General features: G+C 45.0%; 1 protein-coding gene across 1 annotated transcript in view; it reads left to right on the top strand.

Moving 5' to 3' along the window:
* The window catches only part of SLC38A8 (solute carrier family 38 member 8), a 279,534-nt gene extending 262,087 nt beyond the window's left edge, over positions 1-17,447 (top strand). Inside the window, exons 9-10 of the mRNA XM_069604781.1 lie at positions 1,061-1,112; positions 17,149-17,447. Coding sequence (XP_069460882.1) covers positions 1,061-1,112; positions 17,149-17,251 — 155 coding nt within the window. The 3' untranslated portion in view covers positions 17,252-17,447. The remainder of the gene's footprint in view (positions 1-1,060; positions 1,113-17,148) is intronic.
* Positions 17,448-18,514: the final 1,067 nt, after the last annotated feature.

The raw sequence follows: 18,514 nt of genomic DNA, 5'->3' as shown, positions 1-18,514 counted from the left end.
AGTGGTTGGTCATGGAGGAGAAAAGCAGTTTTCAGGCTAAAGCGAAACAGCTTTTCTTTTTTTACAGACAGAGAATATTCATGAGCATGCAAATCTAAGTCAGGCCTATGCTGGAGAACAGGAGTTGCAGTTAAGTAACTTGTTCCTTCCTGGATCACACTCTGGGAAGTGCAGGGTTTGCTCATTAAGGTCCATTGATGGCAGTGACCAACTCCCCTGGCAGCCTTTAAGACATGCATGCAACGTTTTAGAGGACCTGTGTGTAGCGGACTTTGGTCCCTTCTAAGCTGTCCTCGACTGCTGCGCAAATCCTCAGCACGTTGCACCCATTTCCAACATGTGCTCTGAAGTGATCTACAAGATGTACAAATGTGCTCCAAATACTCCTCAAATACATCTGCAATTCGTGGAAATTGAAAAAAGTGTGATCCCTAAATTTGGTCCCAATTTCTGAAAGTATGACAAATTGAGTTTTGGACATCTGCCGAGGATTCTGTTTCTAAAAGTTAAACCAATCATAGCTAAGAGCACCGTTACAGAACTCCCTCTTTATAGGTGCTGTCTGGTAGGTGGACGTTGTAGAAACAGGAACTGGTTCTCTGATTTGGCTGTAGCAATTGTCTGATTGGTGGTTATCCTATTACCAAGAGTCTGCTGATGCCCTCTTTCAAAGTGGCCCAGATAAGTGAAGGATGGGATTCCTGTTCAAAACTCAAAAGAAATCGTGTCTATCGTAAAGCTTAAATTCAAGCATGGTTTGATCACTTACGTTCTCAGAGTGCAGCAGTCATGAAGCACAAAAGCATAATTGCATTGAAGGTGAGCTTATTTGAGGCTACAGATGCACTCAATAGGACGAGGTACCTCCTGTAGTAGATGAGCCGCTTCCAAGGCCTTCGTTGTGTGGTTAAAAATGTAACCAGTTGAAAGACAGATGTTGTGCAAAGACTTTTGGCAATAAGGCCATGTATTGGCTATGTACAAGGTGATGTGCCCAAGGGTTGTAGTTGAATGTTTGTACAGCAGTCCATAACCATGCTTTTTTTTTCTTTCATCTCAGGCCTTTGCTTGGTGTGTGCAATGGAAACGGAGCCTGTTGAACCAAGAAAAAAGTAAGTGATCCTTTCCTCTTGAGACGGGCTGCCTGAGTGGCCATTTCATGGCAGGTTAAGTGGCCTGTGCCTTGGTAGATGTTGGCATGAATTGTTTAAATGCTCAATTGACAATGAGAAAGTCCAAGTTGTAACTCTACATTTTAGTGTGACTAGTTGGGAGGTTCTCAACCTAGGGCCCATTTCTGAGATCGGGGAGGAGGGGGAGGTAGTTCATAGAACCGTGAGGGGCTTTACGGCGGTGTCCTGTCACCCATGCCTCTGGATGATCTGACCAAGCTCCTCCACTGAACTATGACCAAGACGACGATTATCAATTCGTTTCAGAAGGGCAATGGAACTTTACTTGTTCAAGTGACCTCCATATTAGGTGATTAAATAGCAACAGGTCGTCTATGGAGGAATTAAGGTTTACATTGCTAACCCACTCCTTCACATCCCATGTAATCCATCCCACTCGAAGGTCCAATCTGAATGAACTGTGGTCAAGATCCTTCATTCACCCTGGTCCTGGTGGATATAGCCTTTCCAGTATTAGAATGCCTACTTTGCTGCTCAATTTCACGCCCAATATTGAAACCGTTTGAGTTTATCAAGGTGATGCAATGCTGTTTTTTGATTTTTGAGCCCTTATGAGCATCCAGGGGTTTTTTTTTTTTTTTTTTGAACTTCTGTTTATTAGGTTTACAATACATCAGTTCCACATAGGCTTAAACAAACAATACAGCACTCAATTCAAATGAAAACACGAACAAACCAAGTAAATCAAATCTTGCAATAAAATCAACTATGTAAAACTCAGCTAAATGAACCCCACCAAATGTCTAACCTTACACACACAAAACACCACAAAGACAAAACACAACATCACAAGGAGAAGGGAAGTGAATGAGAAAAAAAAATAATTAAAATAATAAAAAAATCCTTATACCAATCTCCACTTGCCACCCAAATGTTCCATAAATGAGCAAATCAATCATAGAGAGCATCAAACGAACCCCCCACAGCAACAAATACTCGTCCTCCTTGCCTCTATTCTTCAACGAAACCTTACCATACCTAGACAACCCCCTCAGGTCTATCAACCAATCCTCAACGCTTGGTTTCTTCCTAGTTTTCCAGATCCTGAGGATTAATCTAATCGCAACCATCACAGCTCTATCAATCCAAAAAGTATGTTTCCTAATTTGAGCACCCCTTTCAACATGCAAGAGCAAGATTATATTCGCCGCAGATCTAGGTAAACGTATTCCAAAAATGAAATCAATCCCATCTATCACCTCACACCAAAATGACAGTACTCTAGGGCATTGCCACAATAGATGTAAAAGAGTACCTCTATTCGTACCACAACTCCAACACAAATCATCCAAACTCAACCGCAACTTAAACATCCTCACAGGTGTCCAATACAACCTACCCACAATTTTCTGCCAAATTAAACGCAAGTTTAAATCTTTTCCTAGATTCACACCCACTCTCAAAGTCTTTCCATTCAACATCAGAAATGACACTGCTAATACCATTTGACCAAGCAATCCTCAAACCACCCCATGCCAACAGGTGTTTCGCATTCATGAAATTCATGTAAGTTTGTGCACCATACCCTTGACCATCCAATAATTTACTAATCTCTGGTCTCCTCCCAAGCAAGCCACCCGCCATAGCAATTCTATGTTCAACCATCGGAGCCAATCTCAAATACCTAGCCATTTCTGTTTGACCCAGATTAAATCTATCCACCAACTCCACAAAACTCAACATCCGAGTGGCATCCAAAACATCTCCCAGTTTCAAAATACCCCTTGAGACCCAACACTTCCAATTAAGACATTTATGATCAATCTTTATTGCTTCATTATGACAAATGGAGGCATCTGCACTGAACCCATAACTCTGTCCATTCTCATCAAACCAAGTGCCCAAAACCTGTCTGGTAACCCCAATTGGCTTCAAAACCAATTTCTTATTAGACAACTTTTCCATACAATAAAGAGTATCCAATTGAAACGGCGCACACATCCCTCTCTCCATTTGTAACCAAAATGGCTCCTTAACAGTCTCTACTCTAAAGTAATAGGAGCCCTTTTTGAGTAAAAAGGACCGATAATACTTTACTAGCTCCGGGTAGCCAAAACCTCCATCTACTTTCTGCATCAAAATGAACTTCGGAACACGAGGCCTTTTCCCAACTCCCCACAAAAAATTTTGAAAGAGATTCTCAATCTTCAAAAATTGTTTTTTAGAAATCAACAATGGAATGGATTGAATAATATACAATATTTTGGGCAACAGAACCATCTTAATGGCATTTAATATAGCCCATAGAGACCAGTTCAATCTTTCCCATTTCCTAACTACTATTAAGGCCATCTTAGCCAACACCTTATCCAAATTGCATTGCACTATTTTATTCAAATTCCCAACAACACAAATCCGCAAATAAGTGACCCCACCCCCCAACCCCCAGACGACCAGCCACAATTCCAAATGTCCCTAATACCATTATCGCAAGTTCTAGACAGCGGAAAAATCTGTTTTTTTTCCCAATTAACTTTATGGCCAGACAATTTACCAACCTCCTCAAACATCTCCCTTACCACAATACCACATTCACTTGGATTGGACAACAAAATCAACATATCATCAGCATAAGACAAAAGCTTAACCTCGACCTTCCCAACACTAATTCCCTTTATCAGTTGACATTGCCTAATATACACCGCAAGTGGTTCCAATGCTAAATTAAACAAAAACGGCGACAATGGGCAGCCTTGGCGCGTACCTCTTGATAATTGAAATAACCTTGAGTAAACTCCATTAACCAACAACCTAGCACTAACACCATTATGAATGCATCCTATCATCTTCATAAATACAGGTCCAAAACCCATCTGCAGCAAAGTATATTCCATGAATCTCCAATTGACTGTCAAATGCTTTTTCAGCATCGAAAAAAACAATGATCTTGTCTGATTCCTTCCCATAATGTACTCCTATCACATCCAACACAGTCCGTATATTATCATACCCAAAACGCCCTGTTATAAAACCTACCTGAGATTCGTCAACCAAATCACCCATACATGACTTCAATCTATTGGCCCATATTTTCATAAAAACTTTCAAGTCTACATTCAGTATAGAGATTGGCCTATAATTTCCACAACGCTTAGTATCCTTATTCGGCTTCGGGATCACAATGAGTAATGCCTCCTTCATTGAATCACGCATCTCTCCCGACTCCATAAGTACATTGTAGACCTCGCACAAGATAGGAGCCTTGTCTGCTTCAAATTTCCTATAAAATTCTGAAACTGTACCATCCGGTCCAGGGGATTTACCCTCTTTCATTTGCGAGATCGCCAAACTAACTTCAGACACATCAATCGTAGCCTCCAGCTGATTTTTTTTTTTATCCAAAACAACTTGGAAAGAGTAATCTTATCAAACAAAGCTGCTAAACTGTCATCCTCAGGCTGTACATCTTCTCTATACAAATTCTTATAAAAACCTCTGAAGTGTTCACAAATTTCTTCAGTCTCATTTAAAGTAACACCAGCTTCCGTCAGAATAGATGAAACATTCGTACCCACCGCAATTCCCATAAGCTTATTAGCCAACAATCTCCCACTCCTATCCCCAAACTCTCAAAACCGTTGCTTCAAATAAAACCTACCTTTATCCGCCAAAACCTGTACATAGTCATTTACCTCAGACTCCTACTTCCTTAGACGTGTCCTGTTCTGTACCGATTCATTATCCGCACAGACCTTCTGCATAGACCTTATCTCTTCTTCCATCTTCTTAAGTTCTTCCTGACTTTTCTTCCTATCATGAGCTGATCTATTAATCAGTTCACCCCTAAGAACTGCCTTAAAACAATCCCAAACAGATGTAACCCCAGCCGTACCTCTATTATCCTCAAGGAAACACCAAATGAAGTTCTCTAACCCCGACGTAACAGTATCATCTTTAAGTAAAGCAGACTGCATTCTCCATCTCCTAGATCTTCTACCCACACTTCCAAAATTCACCTGCATATCAAGCAAAGCATGATACGAGATACTGCTTTCCCCAATATTGGAGCTCTCTACCTGATTAACACCCTACTAATGAAAAAATGATCTTTCCTAGAGTAAGAATTATGGACAGGAGAATAAAACGTATAGTCTTTCTCGATCGGATGAAGTTCCCTCCATACATCTGCAAGTTCATACTTAAATAGTAATTCATGCAATTTTGCACTTATCTTCTCCACAGAGTATCCGCAGACAGATTTCTGGTCCAAATTATTATTCGTAACTACATTAAAGTCCCCACCTAAAATAATCGTCTCACCCTCCATCTTATCTAGCAACAGGTCCAACTTGGTGAGAAAGTCAACAGTCGGCGAACACGGAGCATAGACTGTCCCAAACGTTATCATTTTCCCATCGTAAACGACATCAAGCTGCAAAATCCATCCCTCATCCGTTAGTGTTTTTTTCACCGTCACCAGGCCTTTCCTAAACAATACACTCACTCCCCTTGATCTTGAATCATAATAATTAGAGATTACATGCAAGTACTTTGGACTGACCAAGTAACCTCCACTTTGCTCAGTTAAATGAGTTTCCTGAAGCACAACCACATCTGCTCGACTCCTCCAAATCCACGCCAAAACCTTGCATCTCTTAATAGCACCTCCTATCCTCTTAACATTCCATGTTGCAAAAGTCAGCGAAGCTATAGTAAAGCCCTCAAACTCAATATATCTTCGCCGTGACCACAATACAGTGAGCGAGAAAGAAAAAGAAGAAAAAAAAAGGGGGGGGAACACACATGCACACATACACAACTAAAGCATTTCACGAATGAAAAAGTTCAATATACATGGAACTTGAAATGAGCAAAAATATATACTTCGAGGGGATTGGGTCCTCCGACGTATTCCATATCTATGATCGGTAATGTCCACAGCTGTGCTGCTTCAGAAAATCTTTGGCTCCTGCGTCGATGCGCCGTCCCCGAGGACCTCCTCTGACGGCCGACATCACCCGATGTGATAAGTAGGACGCACAACGCCCATAGCCTCAGTTCCGTTTTTTCCGCGAACGTGTTCGCTTCGTGAATCTCGGTACGCCTCGACTCGTTGGAGTTTGCTGTTTTCAATTCTCGGTTCGTTGAACTTGTTCGGTTTGTTGTGAAGACCTGTTCGTGGCGATGTCTCTCATATTCAACCCTGTGTCCGGGCTTCAAGAACTGCGGGGGCTGTGGGTCCAAGATGTCGGTCACAGACTCGCACGACGCCTGCCTCTGGTGCCTCAGGGAGGCCCACGATATGGACGACTGCCGACTGCCAGTCGCTCACGGCAAAGGCGTTGCAGGAACGCAAGAAGAAGCTGTCGGTAGGCCAGGTGTCTAAGCCCCGGAAGTCGAGGTCTGCGGGGCTTTTCGACGGATGACTCGAGGGGTGACTCTCCGCGTCATCGTCGGAAGTCCAGTGGGTCTCCTTCCAGGAGTCGGTCTCGCCACTCCTCCGCCTCTTCGAGGCATTCCCGGAAGCGCCGGCATAGGTCGCCTTACCCGTCCTCTTCCGAGGACTCCGCCCGTCGGCGGGTCGCTTATCCCTCCATGCAAGCGACACCGGAGGAATGGGCTTCCTTCGGGAAACGGATGCTAGCGATTCTTGAATCGCAGGGCACCGGTCCGCCCGTGCCTCCGAGTGGGGTCGGTCGGCACCGGTTGAGAGACACCGCCCAAACGCCTTCGGGCTCGGGTGGTCGGCATGGCTCGCGGGAGAGGTCCCGCTCGGACAAGGGTAGCCGTTCTCGCCATGCCCGTTCCAGGTCCCGGTCCTCGACGCGCTCGAGACCGCGTGATCCTGTGCCGTCTTCGAAGAAAACGTCAATGCCTGTGGAGCCGAGGTCATCGACGATTTCTCTCGAGGCTCCGCCTCCGAGGGGGTAGTCAACGCCGTCAACGTGGTCGGCGCCTAGGTCGTCGAGAGACACGCTCGGAGCTCCGGCTTTGAGGCCTGTGTCGACGCCGCCGATGCTGGCGGCGCTGCAGTTGACGTCGGCGCCTTTTCTGTCGACGCCGACTTGTTCGGCGCCCTCAACGCCTTTCGAGGCGGTGCTGTCGGAGGGGCCCCGTGGCACAGGGTTTGCCCCTAGAAAGTCTATGGCTAAGGTCAGGCACTGCTTTGGTCCACAGAGGTCTTCCTCTCCCCGCCTGGAGTACATTTCAGAGGGTGATAAAGGCTCTGATGGGGGCTTGGTTCCGGTTCCAGATGACCTTATCTCGGGCCATAGCCAGTTTGATGATCTGCGGCAGTCGCTGCATGATGCCAGTGGACTGGACACCTCTCCGGAGGTGGAGTTTTGTAGGCCGGAGCCTGGCACTCATGCCGATTCTTGATATTGGCGCCTTATGTCTCGGATCACCGAGTACTTGGGTTGGTCAGCTCCCCCAGGGGAGTTCGTTCAGGATGATCTCACGGACATCCTTGATCTAGGTCCCCCCACTGACCCGGTTTTGCCTTTTCATATGGCTCTGCAGAGAAGGGTGGTGGCGGCTTGGATTGCTCTGGAGAGTCTCCCGGCAGTGGGCAAGTCTTTGTCGCGAAAATACCGTCCAGCCAGTAGCGACCCCTGCTACTTGTCTAGGCACCCCACTCCAGAGAGTTTGGTGGTGCAGGCGGCTACGGCCCCGGCAAAGCAGGCGTCGTATCCTACCATCCCTCGGGATAGGGACGACAAACGTTTTGACGGCTGGGCGAAGAAAGTGTTTTCTTCTGGGGGTATGGCGCTTCAGGCGGCCAACTCCATATGTGCCTTGTCTCGTTTCACACACACTCTGTGGAACTGTGTTGCATTAGCGGCTGAACATATTCCCAAAGGGGACGAACGGGATGGTTTCCTTGCTATGGTTCAGGATGGCAAGGATGCTATGTGAGGCTGTTGAGTCGGGTTTGGACTTGGCGGATTGTGTCAGCCGGTCCATGGCGGCGAGCACCGTAATGCGCAGGTTTGCATGGTTGCGGAAGTCTGGGTTCCCTCCTGATGTGCAGTCCCAGCTCCTCAACATGCCCTTTGACGGTGAACACCTTTTTGGCAGCAAGGCTGGCGAGAGCCTTGAGAGGTTGCAGACCTCCAAAGCTGCAGTGAAGTCGTTGGGCGCTGCAGTTTGCCAACCTTTGCCTTTTCGTCCTAGGGGACAGCAATGGAGGGGAGGTTCCTTTCGCTATTACTCGTCCTTCAGTAAAGCGAGGGGAGCTAGCAGTCAAAGAGGCCATCGTAAGAGTGCCAGAGGTGGAAATAAAGGTACTCGAGGTGCCAAGGCCGCTCGGGCAGTTGCCTCTTTACCCTCAGGCAACGCCGCAGCCACTACCACTCAGTCATGAGGCCCAGGTCCCATGGTTCGCCGGTTGGGGGAAGGCTGGCGCAGCATCTTGTAGAGTGGCAAGCCATTACTTCGGATGTGTGGGTTCTGGAGACAATAATCCACACCTACTGTCTTCCTTTTCGGCAGAGGCCTCACAACAATCCACCAGGGAACCTCTCTTTGAAGTGTCCAGATCCGCTCCTTGCGCAGGAAATTCGAGCCCTGCTGGAGAAAGGCGCCATAGAACTGGTGCCTGTAGCGGAGAGGAACAAGGGATGGTATTCCCCTTATTTTTTTATTTCAAAGAAAGACGGGGGATTGAAACCCATCATGGACTTGCGCGAATTGAACAAACTCCTCAGGAAGGACAAGTTCAAGATGGTGACTCTTTCTCAAGTCCTCCAGGCCCTTCAACTTCAGGACTGGTTGGTGTCTCTCGACCTCAAGCATGCTTACTTCCATGTGCCGATCCATCCCAAGCACAAGAAGTACCTTTCAGTTTCGGGTCCTGCCGTTGGGATTGACCTCCACCCCAAGGGTTTTCACCAAGCTCATGGTGGTGGTGGCAGCGCGTCTCAGGAAAGGGGAGATTCACGTCTACCCCTACCTGGACGATTGGTTGATCAGGGGGAGCTCTCCTGAGCAAGTCCTGGATCATCTGTCCGTCACCTGCCACTCCCTTCACAGGCTGGGCTTCTCCCTCAATTTAAAGAAGTCCCATTTGACACCACCACAGCGGCTCCAGTACATCGGAGCAGTGCTCGACACGTCCCTGGGGCAGTGTTTTCCTCCTCAGGTGAGGGCTCTTCACATTCAGCAGATGGTGCACAAGTTTCAGTTTGCCCAGGATCTCCCAGCGTCCGAGTTCTTGAGACTGCTCGGCCTCATGACATCCTGCATTCTTCTGGTGCCAGAGGCTCATCTGCGGATGAGATCTTTGCAGTGGGCACTCAAGCTCCAGTGGTCTCAGACCTCCGGCAGGCTGTCGGACCCTGTTCAGGTGCTGCCCTCCGTGGCCCGGGACCTTCTGTGGTGGGCCGTCGAGGGCAATCTGATGAAGGGGGCCCCATTTTGGCTGCCCTGGCTGGAGGTGACGATCGTGACGGACGCATCCCTCAACGGATGTGGAGCTCATGCCAACGAGTTGACAGTCAGCGGTCGTTGGTCTCCGTCGGCGTCCAGACTCCATATCAGTCTGTTGGATCTGAGGGCCGTCAGGCTAGCCCTGAAGGCTTTTCTGCGGACTGTGCGCGGAAAGAGTGTCCTGATTCAAACGGACAACACGGTGGCCATGCACTACCTCAAAAAAAGGGGGGGGCAGGGTCACTTCCGCTGTGCAGGGAGGTGATGCAGCTTGAATTCTGGGCCATCCAGCAGGAAGTTTCGATCTCGGCTGTTCATCTGGCCGGAGACGACAACGAGACGGCGGACGCTCTGAGCAGGCAGAGCTCGATCTCACGAGTGGGAGCTGGCTCAGGAGATTCTCCTGGAGATCTTCGCCCTTTGGGGGACCCCTCAAGTGGATTTCTTCGCCTCCAGTGTCAAGTGCGAAAGGTTTTGCTCATGGGAATTTCCTCCAAAAGGAGCCTTAGGAGACGCGTTCGTGGTGGAGTGGTCATTCCCACTGCTGTACGCGTTTCCTCCAGTCCCCGTCATCCCGCAAGTGTGGTGGAGGTTTACGGAGGTTCGGTTCCCGGATGATCCTCATCGCTCCGGCATGGGCCCGGAGGACGTGGTACCCGGACCTTCTAGACTTGTCCATCTGCCCTCCTCGTCGTCTTCCCTACCGAGACGATCTGCTCTCATGGGAGGGGGGGGTCAGGTTCTCCATCCAGAGGTCAGTTTCCTAATTCTTCACGCTTGGCTTCTGAAAGGTTGAGGTATAAGGATTGGGACCTCCCTCAAGACGTGATGGAGGTGTTGCTCTCGGCCAGGAGGCTGGCAACAAAGTCTCTGTACCGTTGCCGTTGGAGAAAGTTTTGCGACTGGTGCAGAGTTAAGAATGTGGATCCTTTTGAATGTGACATTCCCATGGTTCTGTCTTTTTTGCTTTCTTTGGCCCACAGGGGCTTGCAAGTGGGGACCATTAAAGGTTACCTGGCGGCGCTGTCCATCTTTAAGCGCTTGTCTGAAGAGTGTTCCTATTTTAAGATTGCTTTGATTTCGCAGTTTTTGAAAGGGCTCACTAATGTGTTCCCTCCGTCACCTTTTCTGGTGCCCGGTTGGGATCTGAACCTTGTTCTTAAGTTTCTTATGGGTGCTCCGTTTGAGCCTTTACATTCTTCCCCATTGAGGCTGTTGACTCTGAAAACTGTTTTTGGTTGCAGTTACTTCCGCTCGCAGAGTGAGTGAGTTACCGGCACTTTCAGTTAAGCCACTCTTCACTGTGTTTCAGAAGGACAGGGTTGTCCTTAGAGTTCGTCCTCCTTTTCTTCCGAAGGTGGTTTCAGAATTTTATTTGAGCCAGAAGGTTGTTCTTCCGACGTTCTATCCTCCTCCACATCCTGGTAAGGAAGAGGAGAGGCTCCATAGGCTTGATTCTAGGAGAGCGTTGAGCTTTTATATTTCGCGCATGTCCCGGGTCAGAGTGGACGATCAACTTTTCATTGGTTACGCTGGAAAGCGTTTGGGACAAGCTGTGAGGAAACAGACTTTGTCTCGTTGGATTATTTTAGCTATCTCCGAGTGTTACCGCTTGGCGGGTAAGGACCCTCCGGCTGGCTTGTGGGCCCATTCTTCCAGGGGAGTGGCTGCGTCTACTGCCCTGCAGAGGGGAGTTCCTATTCGTCACATCTGTGATGCAGCCACCTGGGCTTCAGTACATACATTTGTACGTCACTACTCCCTCGATTCCATCAGAGGGCAAGATCTGGCCTTTGGCAAGGCAGTTCTCTATTCCGCAATTTGATTGGGCATGCTAAATTTGTATTCTAAATTCTTTCCCACCTCCTTGCTTGGTACTGCTTTGGGAGTCTGTCATAGATATGGAATACGTCGGAGGACCCAATCCCCTCGAAGAACAAGTTACTTTCTTACCTGGTAACGTTCTTTCGATGGGATGGTCCGACGGCGTATTCCATATCGCTCCCTCCCTGCCTTCCCCGCTGCAGAATTTCTTTTGCGATTGCAGCTTGCGTTCCGCAAGGCCTTGTGTGTCTGACTGGCAGAAAACTGGTGGCACACGTTCTGGGAAAATACTATAACTGAGGCTATGGGCGTTGTGCGTCCTACTTTTCACATCGGGTGACGTCGGAAGAGGTCCTCGGGGACGGTGCATCTACGTCATCGACGCAGGCGCCAAAGATTTTCCGAAGCAGCACAGCTGTGGACATTACCGGTCATAGATATGGAATACGTCGTCGGACCATCCCATCGAAAGAACGTTACCAGGTAAGAAAGTAACTTGTTCATCTAGAACATTATTCCGAACCATACCCAACAGAGAAACATCTCATGCCCTACAATAAATCAAGTTAAGCATAAAAGAATTCCCCATTAAGCAAACTAGTAAAGAACACACAAAAAGAACATATACCAAACCTCCCCAACTCACCAGAACATGAAAAATAAAATGGCGAAAAGTGAAGTAAGACACTTAATGAAGCAAAAACATATGCCAATACTAATTCGAAGAACAGTTCAACTCAACATGAGGACCAAAGCCGTCCATGTACCTTTCCTTATTAACCTAGATGACATTAGAATAAAAATAATGTAAAATATCAGCAAACAATTGGAAATGAAGCATCACTCCCTCACTCATAACGACTATATACAGGCAAACACATCCACCACAACACAGCTCACCACTACATCGTCCATACGCCTAGCATATCACAAACTTGTTCCTCCTATAACCCATGTCACCAATGTGTAATTCAAAGGTGCACAGATTGACCTATTCCCACACCATCATCCTGAAACACAATATACATTTTTTAAGCCACACAAGCCCACTGAGGCACACACCATACATTCTGGGAAGACATCCACATCTCTTACCACCCAATCCAACCACACACCTGCCACCTACAACGCTGTCATATCATCTGTTAACAGACCCATAAATACATAAACTCTTATCCAAACCTTTCAAGAGCAGATAAAAAAATATACATATACAAGGACAGTAACCATATCCTGCTCCAAACTAGGACAGTAACCATATCCTGCTCCAAACTATCAACGGAGCAGACTCTTTCAAACTCAATGCGAGGCCCCTCAAAAGTGAGTATTTCTGCAAATAACATAAATTATACCTATCCCCAACTCCCATCCACTAAACGCCACAAAGGATGTACTATTATTCAGCTTTAAACTCTGTAAATTGCACATAGAGTACATCGCTGTCTTGGGGTCTCGGAACCTTGCCATTCATTGTTCATCCTCCAAGTGAGAATTAGCACCAGACATTGACTAGTCATCCGCATTTCTAATTATATCTACAGCCCCTCTCAAAGAATTCAATGACAGATGCCACAACATTTTGAAACTTAACGGTGCGTGATAGGAGCTTTAAGGTCCAGGGCACCCCCAAATGCATCCGGGCACGTCGGGTCTCAAATCACTGCCCCCAACACCCACTTGAAGATGTCGGCCCCCAGCAATCTTCGCACCCCATCCACCCAGCTGCACCGATTACTGTTTTTTTTTTTTCCTTTCTTTTCTTTTATATGGCCAATTCAGTTTCCAAACGGCCTCAAGATTCTTCATCAAAGCTTCCCTGCAAAGCCCCGTAGTCCAATGCTGCCAGACCATACATTATGCATCCAGGGTTTTCTGATGCTGCCCTAACTTCCGTATTTGCACAGCAATGAGTTAGGGGCCAACCTTGCACATTTATGACGGGGCTTTCTGGCCAAGGCTCCTGTAGAGGCAGTCTGTCTTGGAGAACCAATCCTGAGTTGACTTCAGTGAGGGTGATGCTCCACTTACTGCACATCCTAATCCACTGCAGGGTCTGCTTCGAGACCACCTTCATAGATGAACTGAAGGTTTGAAAGATGACCTAAAAGACGTGCTTCAAGACGTTTGATTTGATCTAGATCTTAAAGCATGCCCTACTTAATCATCCGGGTATACAGCAGATTGCACACTCGGAGCCTAGAACAGAGGTAGGTCGACGGATACCCCTTTTGCGTCAACCCATTCTACCCAAGTCTTTTTAAAAATGACATTCTTTTTTTGAAATGTTTTTATTTAGTTTATTACAAACATTTAAAATACACTTTCATACATCAGTTCCATAGTAGTAACAGTTCATACAAGTTCAAAAGAGCAAACGAAATTAATATACAGTTCTTGTTCCATTGGTTTCTTAGGGGATCAATGAAGTTCTTTTTGTTCAATCATTCTTAACTGTTGCCTTCTTTTGTCTCTGTCTTACTTTGCAAACCACTTTGTTCCTTAAAGGAGTGAGGGGAGCTTGTCCTAGTTTCCGACTCTTATCACGTTTTACTAAAAGGGCTTGATTAAATCTGTTTTGAAGCTCCATACGAAATTTGTGCTAATCTTACTGTTTCAAAATTTTCCAAATTTTTTGTTGGCGATCCTCCACCAACACCCCCTCCAGTTTATCACATGCAGGAATAACTATTGCCACATGTGGAAATTCCCTGCATTAGGACGTAACTACTATTGGCCAATATTTCATTTCTAAAATAGTGCATGCCGTATTGTATAACACCGGCATGCAGTATCTTTTGAATCCATTTCCAACCCTATTTTGAATAGACAAAGGGGTGGTTTACAGTAGCCTAGAATCCCACTACTATACAATATGAAATGACGCAGGTGATTGACTCTTCTGTTCGTTACATTGTAATAATGGGTAAGCAGGTGAGCAATCGATATCAATTTTCCACCCCCATTGAGTGCCCCTGCATTCCTTCAAAACGGGAATAAACAACTTTAAAAACATCCGTTTGTTTTGTCTAAATTTGAGGAATTTGTTGTGAGGTATAAGAGCTTCTAATCGGATGGAATTTACTTCTTGAGGCATTCCTAAGGAATGTTGCATGTGGTAAATACCACATGGATCATAATATCAGTAAAAACCGGTGTATTGGAAAGAATGCCTAACAGGATACACTGACCAATTCTGCACATTAATGGGGCCCAATTGCAGTTTCTGCAGTGGGAAATAAAGGATCCGATATTATAATGCACATTTTAACATGAGCCTCTTTTCAAATTTTGTTTCCGTAGCTGCATAGGCTTGTTTAGAGGAATGTGATGCAGAGAAGATTTTTAGAAAATTATTATAAAACATTATTATAGTATGCTTTTTCCTTAGTCACTAAGTGTTTTGAATAGGGCTAGATTAAAAATAACAATTTCCACAAAACTGTTGTATATTGGGTTCAGAAAATTGGCTCATCAGAACGGATTGTAGCGCTAGAAGTAGAATTGGAAAACATGTTCACTATGTTAAGCAAGCAAAGCTAAACTGTGAAGTGGACTTTTTTTCGATTAGAGATTTTAGAAGGCTAGCCTATTGTGTGCTAACTGTTCTTGGTGTAAATTTGAGAGGTGGGATTTTTGTTTTTCTAATGGGTGAGATTTGTGAGAGTGATGGCACTTGAGAAGCAAATCCCGGGTCAGAAATTGAAAAATTGTCATGCCATGGTGGCTGCTCAAAGGCCATCAACCTAATAGATTTGGGGGAAGGAGTTGGGAGATGGTCTTTGACACTTGGGAAGGACGACTATGCCTAGTTCAAAGCTTTAATGGAGGGAATGTGATGACCCCAGGAGCTGTATTTCCTCACCCTGGCTTTTTATTTATTTTCTTCATTTTAATTCTTGTTTGTAGTGTCTTAGTTTTTTAAACCATATTTATTTTCATTTTGCATGGTCTTTTGATAGCGTTTTACTGACTGTGATGTTTTTCCAGACTAGCCTTTTGACTGTTCACTGGTGTTTGGTACCAAGCCTTTACTCTGTATGAAAGGCTTTATTCCCTGTGTACTTATGGATGGTCGTGTTAATGTTTACCGTGTCCATAGCTTGCTTTTTTGTAACCAGGGGGTTTTTCATAGGTTTTAGCTACAACTTTTTTGATGGGTCGTCAGTTGCTGGAGTAGCATCACATGAATACTGGAGGAGTGGTTAGCGACCCTTCCCAATTGCGCTGTGTACTCAAGTATTTAGGTCAATATCTAATCTGCATTGAGGAATCTGACTTGGTTGATAAGGTGCAATGGTTGCGTTACAGACACGACCATTACACCTTATCCACCCAATTCACAGACTCATCAATATAGATTAGATATTGATCTAAATACTTTGAGGACAGCGCGGTTGGGAAGGGTCTCCAATCACTTCTCCATGTTTACCTTCCAGGACAGTGGGGCACCGTCCTAAGAGACACCAGCACACGCGGCAGTGTACGGTCCAAATTATCGAACGGCGCGGAAATCCCAAACCTCTAGTGCTCCCAATTTATACTCTTCCTCAAATGAATACTGCATAGCTTTGCCTAGCCGCCCTAATGTAAATACCTTTTCTTTGTTTTACTGTGCCATGGCTATGCACATCGATTATTGGCAGTGAGGGTTTAGAATTCAGGACAGGATGTTGGTGATGCGATCATGAATACTATTTACATATTTTGGGAATTCCTTGGTGCTTTACGCTGTTTTTTTAATGATCTCATTGTTACATGATACAAATACATAAATACCAAAAAGTGGGAAAGCAATTTCTTTACATGGTCTTCTGCTTTGAGCATTAGAGGCACTAAATTGCAAGTGTAAGCGCTTAATTTAGCGAGAGAACATGTGTCGGAACATGTAATGTTGATAATTTTACATTGGGATAATTAGTAGGTTCTGAGGAGTTCTGGTGGAAGGCCCACAACTAAATGTAAACCTGTTATGTGCTCAATACTTGAACAAACTCACTTGCCATGCATGCAGAGAGTCTAGCCAGCTCTCTGAAGCTCTGTCAGGAAAAAAAACTATTCTCTGCCACAAAACCAAGTCTTGGGAAACCGCCTCTGCGTGGATGTTAATTTCTGGCAAGTGGGTGAATTAACAAGACCTCAGTAAGCGATCTGTGTAGATGTATGAAGGATTTTTTGCAATCGCAGAAGAATACGGAAATATGGGGAATGTAAGAGCACAGGCCTGTAGTGTGCATCTGTTGTATGGGGTGCAGTTATCCACATCATTTGTGATTTAATATGAATCTTTCTACCATGACTGTGTTGTGGTATTTGGTAGAATCCTATTCGCTGAAATAAACCGTTGGGGGTTGACCGATGTGAAAGTCAGAAATTATGCAGCATAGAAGTTGCCACACTGCAAAATCCATATTTGATATGACTAGCATTAATGTCTTCCCCGGTGGGTCAAATGTAACATCTCCAGTAATCTTCAGACCTGCATAAATGATTTAGTCTTGGTTTAAAATCCGTGTACAGCCCAAGACTAAACACATATAAACCTATGCATGCCCAACAGCAGCATTTTATCATAGCAAGCTGGTACTGTCACATGCAGTAACACATTGTGGCGTAAGTTTACATGGTCTAGGATTTCATTTGTTCTCGCTCTCTTCAAAGTATTTGTTTACACCACCAAACGCAGGTTGTAAAGTTTGCATGCAGTTAGTCTTTTTGGATTATAGCTGTCATGCAATGTAATGCTCTGCTTTCTTCTTTTCAGGTATTGTTTTATTGCATGGGGCACGATCTCGATCTTCTGTGGGGTCTTCATCTTTGGGCAGAGCACTACTATCGCAGTCATGGAAATTCTGAACAAATTTTGAACTGCAGCTGAATCTTCAGCCATCCCCCCCATCTGAAAGACTGCAGAAAGGCCTGGACAGCTTGATACATTTTATATATTCACATCTTCATTTTTTATTTGACCGAGACAAAATTTACTTTTAACTAAGTTTTTTATTTATGTATAAATAATAAGTATAGCTTTTTAAAAAATAAAATAATTTTTATTTAAAGAAATGCAGACTCTGAGCCTCTTAAGAATTTTATAAATGTGCCATTAAATTATTTTATGAAGTTTATAGTTTTCTTTTGGGAAAGCTACAGGCCCACAAATTGGTGACTGTTGAATATCTGATGAGGCACAAAAATGCCTTTGTCACATGCTTTTTTGATGCACATTTTTAGGGTGGAGTTCTCTTAATTGCTTTCCAGAGCCTGACATGTTTGCCTGTCTTATGTGAGTCAATCAACTTCAAAGATGTTTAATTGGACAGATTAGTAGTCATGTCCACTAGAAAGAAAATAATTGACTGCTTTGTCTGGATTGATTTTTCTATAGTTTTCCTCCATTGAAGAAACCACTTCTCTGTGCAATGGTTTGCAGAGCGGTCACGTTTCCCCACTTTATGCACTATTATCATGCAGTCCTGATGTATATTGTTTTGCATTGTGGAGCTTGTAGTTTTGCTGTTCCCACATTAAACTCAGGATTACAAGAATTCAATGAAGGGGTCTAACTTTAGGATTGCCATAGACTGCAAGAAAAGCAATATTACAACACTCGCACCCCTATATTCCAATCGCCACAACTTTTGGGCCACCCTGCTAAAGTCCCCAAATGAACCCCTAAATCTAAAAGTGCTCCCGTCACTCCCTTTTTAAGAATAATATCTTACCCATTCTTCTCGTTGGTTGGTGCCGGTATGCTTCTCATTGCAGATATTAACGTGGTAGGAGACATTTAGGTTAAGTGTGTCCATGTTACAAACGACAACATAACCCAAAGTAGAAGCTGGACACATCACTGGTTCAAAACTGGTCTTGCCAAGGCTCTTATTGAACTAGTTGCACAAATTTTCCCAAGATACTCTGATCAGGTCTGAAACAACTTGGGCACGAAGCACTTACTGGAGGCCTTTTTGTGGTTTGGAGTTAATGCGTGCAGTAGATTTTAAAAATAGTTGGCTATATCTGAGATAAATTGCCAAAACTGGGAGTTTTTTTTAAAAATGAAACTGCCGTCATCTTGTTTTTCTCTCGATGCAAGAGATAGCCGTGGCTATTGCTGGGGATATCAAATTTTA

This window comes from Ambystoma mexicanum, chromosome 1p, assembly GCF_040938575.1.
Source record: "Ambystoma mexicanum isolate Mex_15411 chromosome 1p, UKY_AmexF1_1, whole genome shotgun sequence".
Taxonomy (NCBI): domain Eukaryota; kingdom Metazoa; phylum Chordata; class Amphibia; order Caudata; family Ambystomatidae; genus Ambystoma; species Ambystoma mexicanum.
The sequence above is the reverse complement of the archived record's forward strand: the minus strand, read 5'-3'. Positions and strand labels throughout refer to the sequence as shown.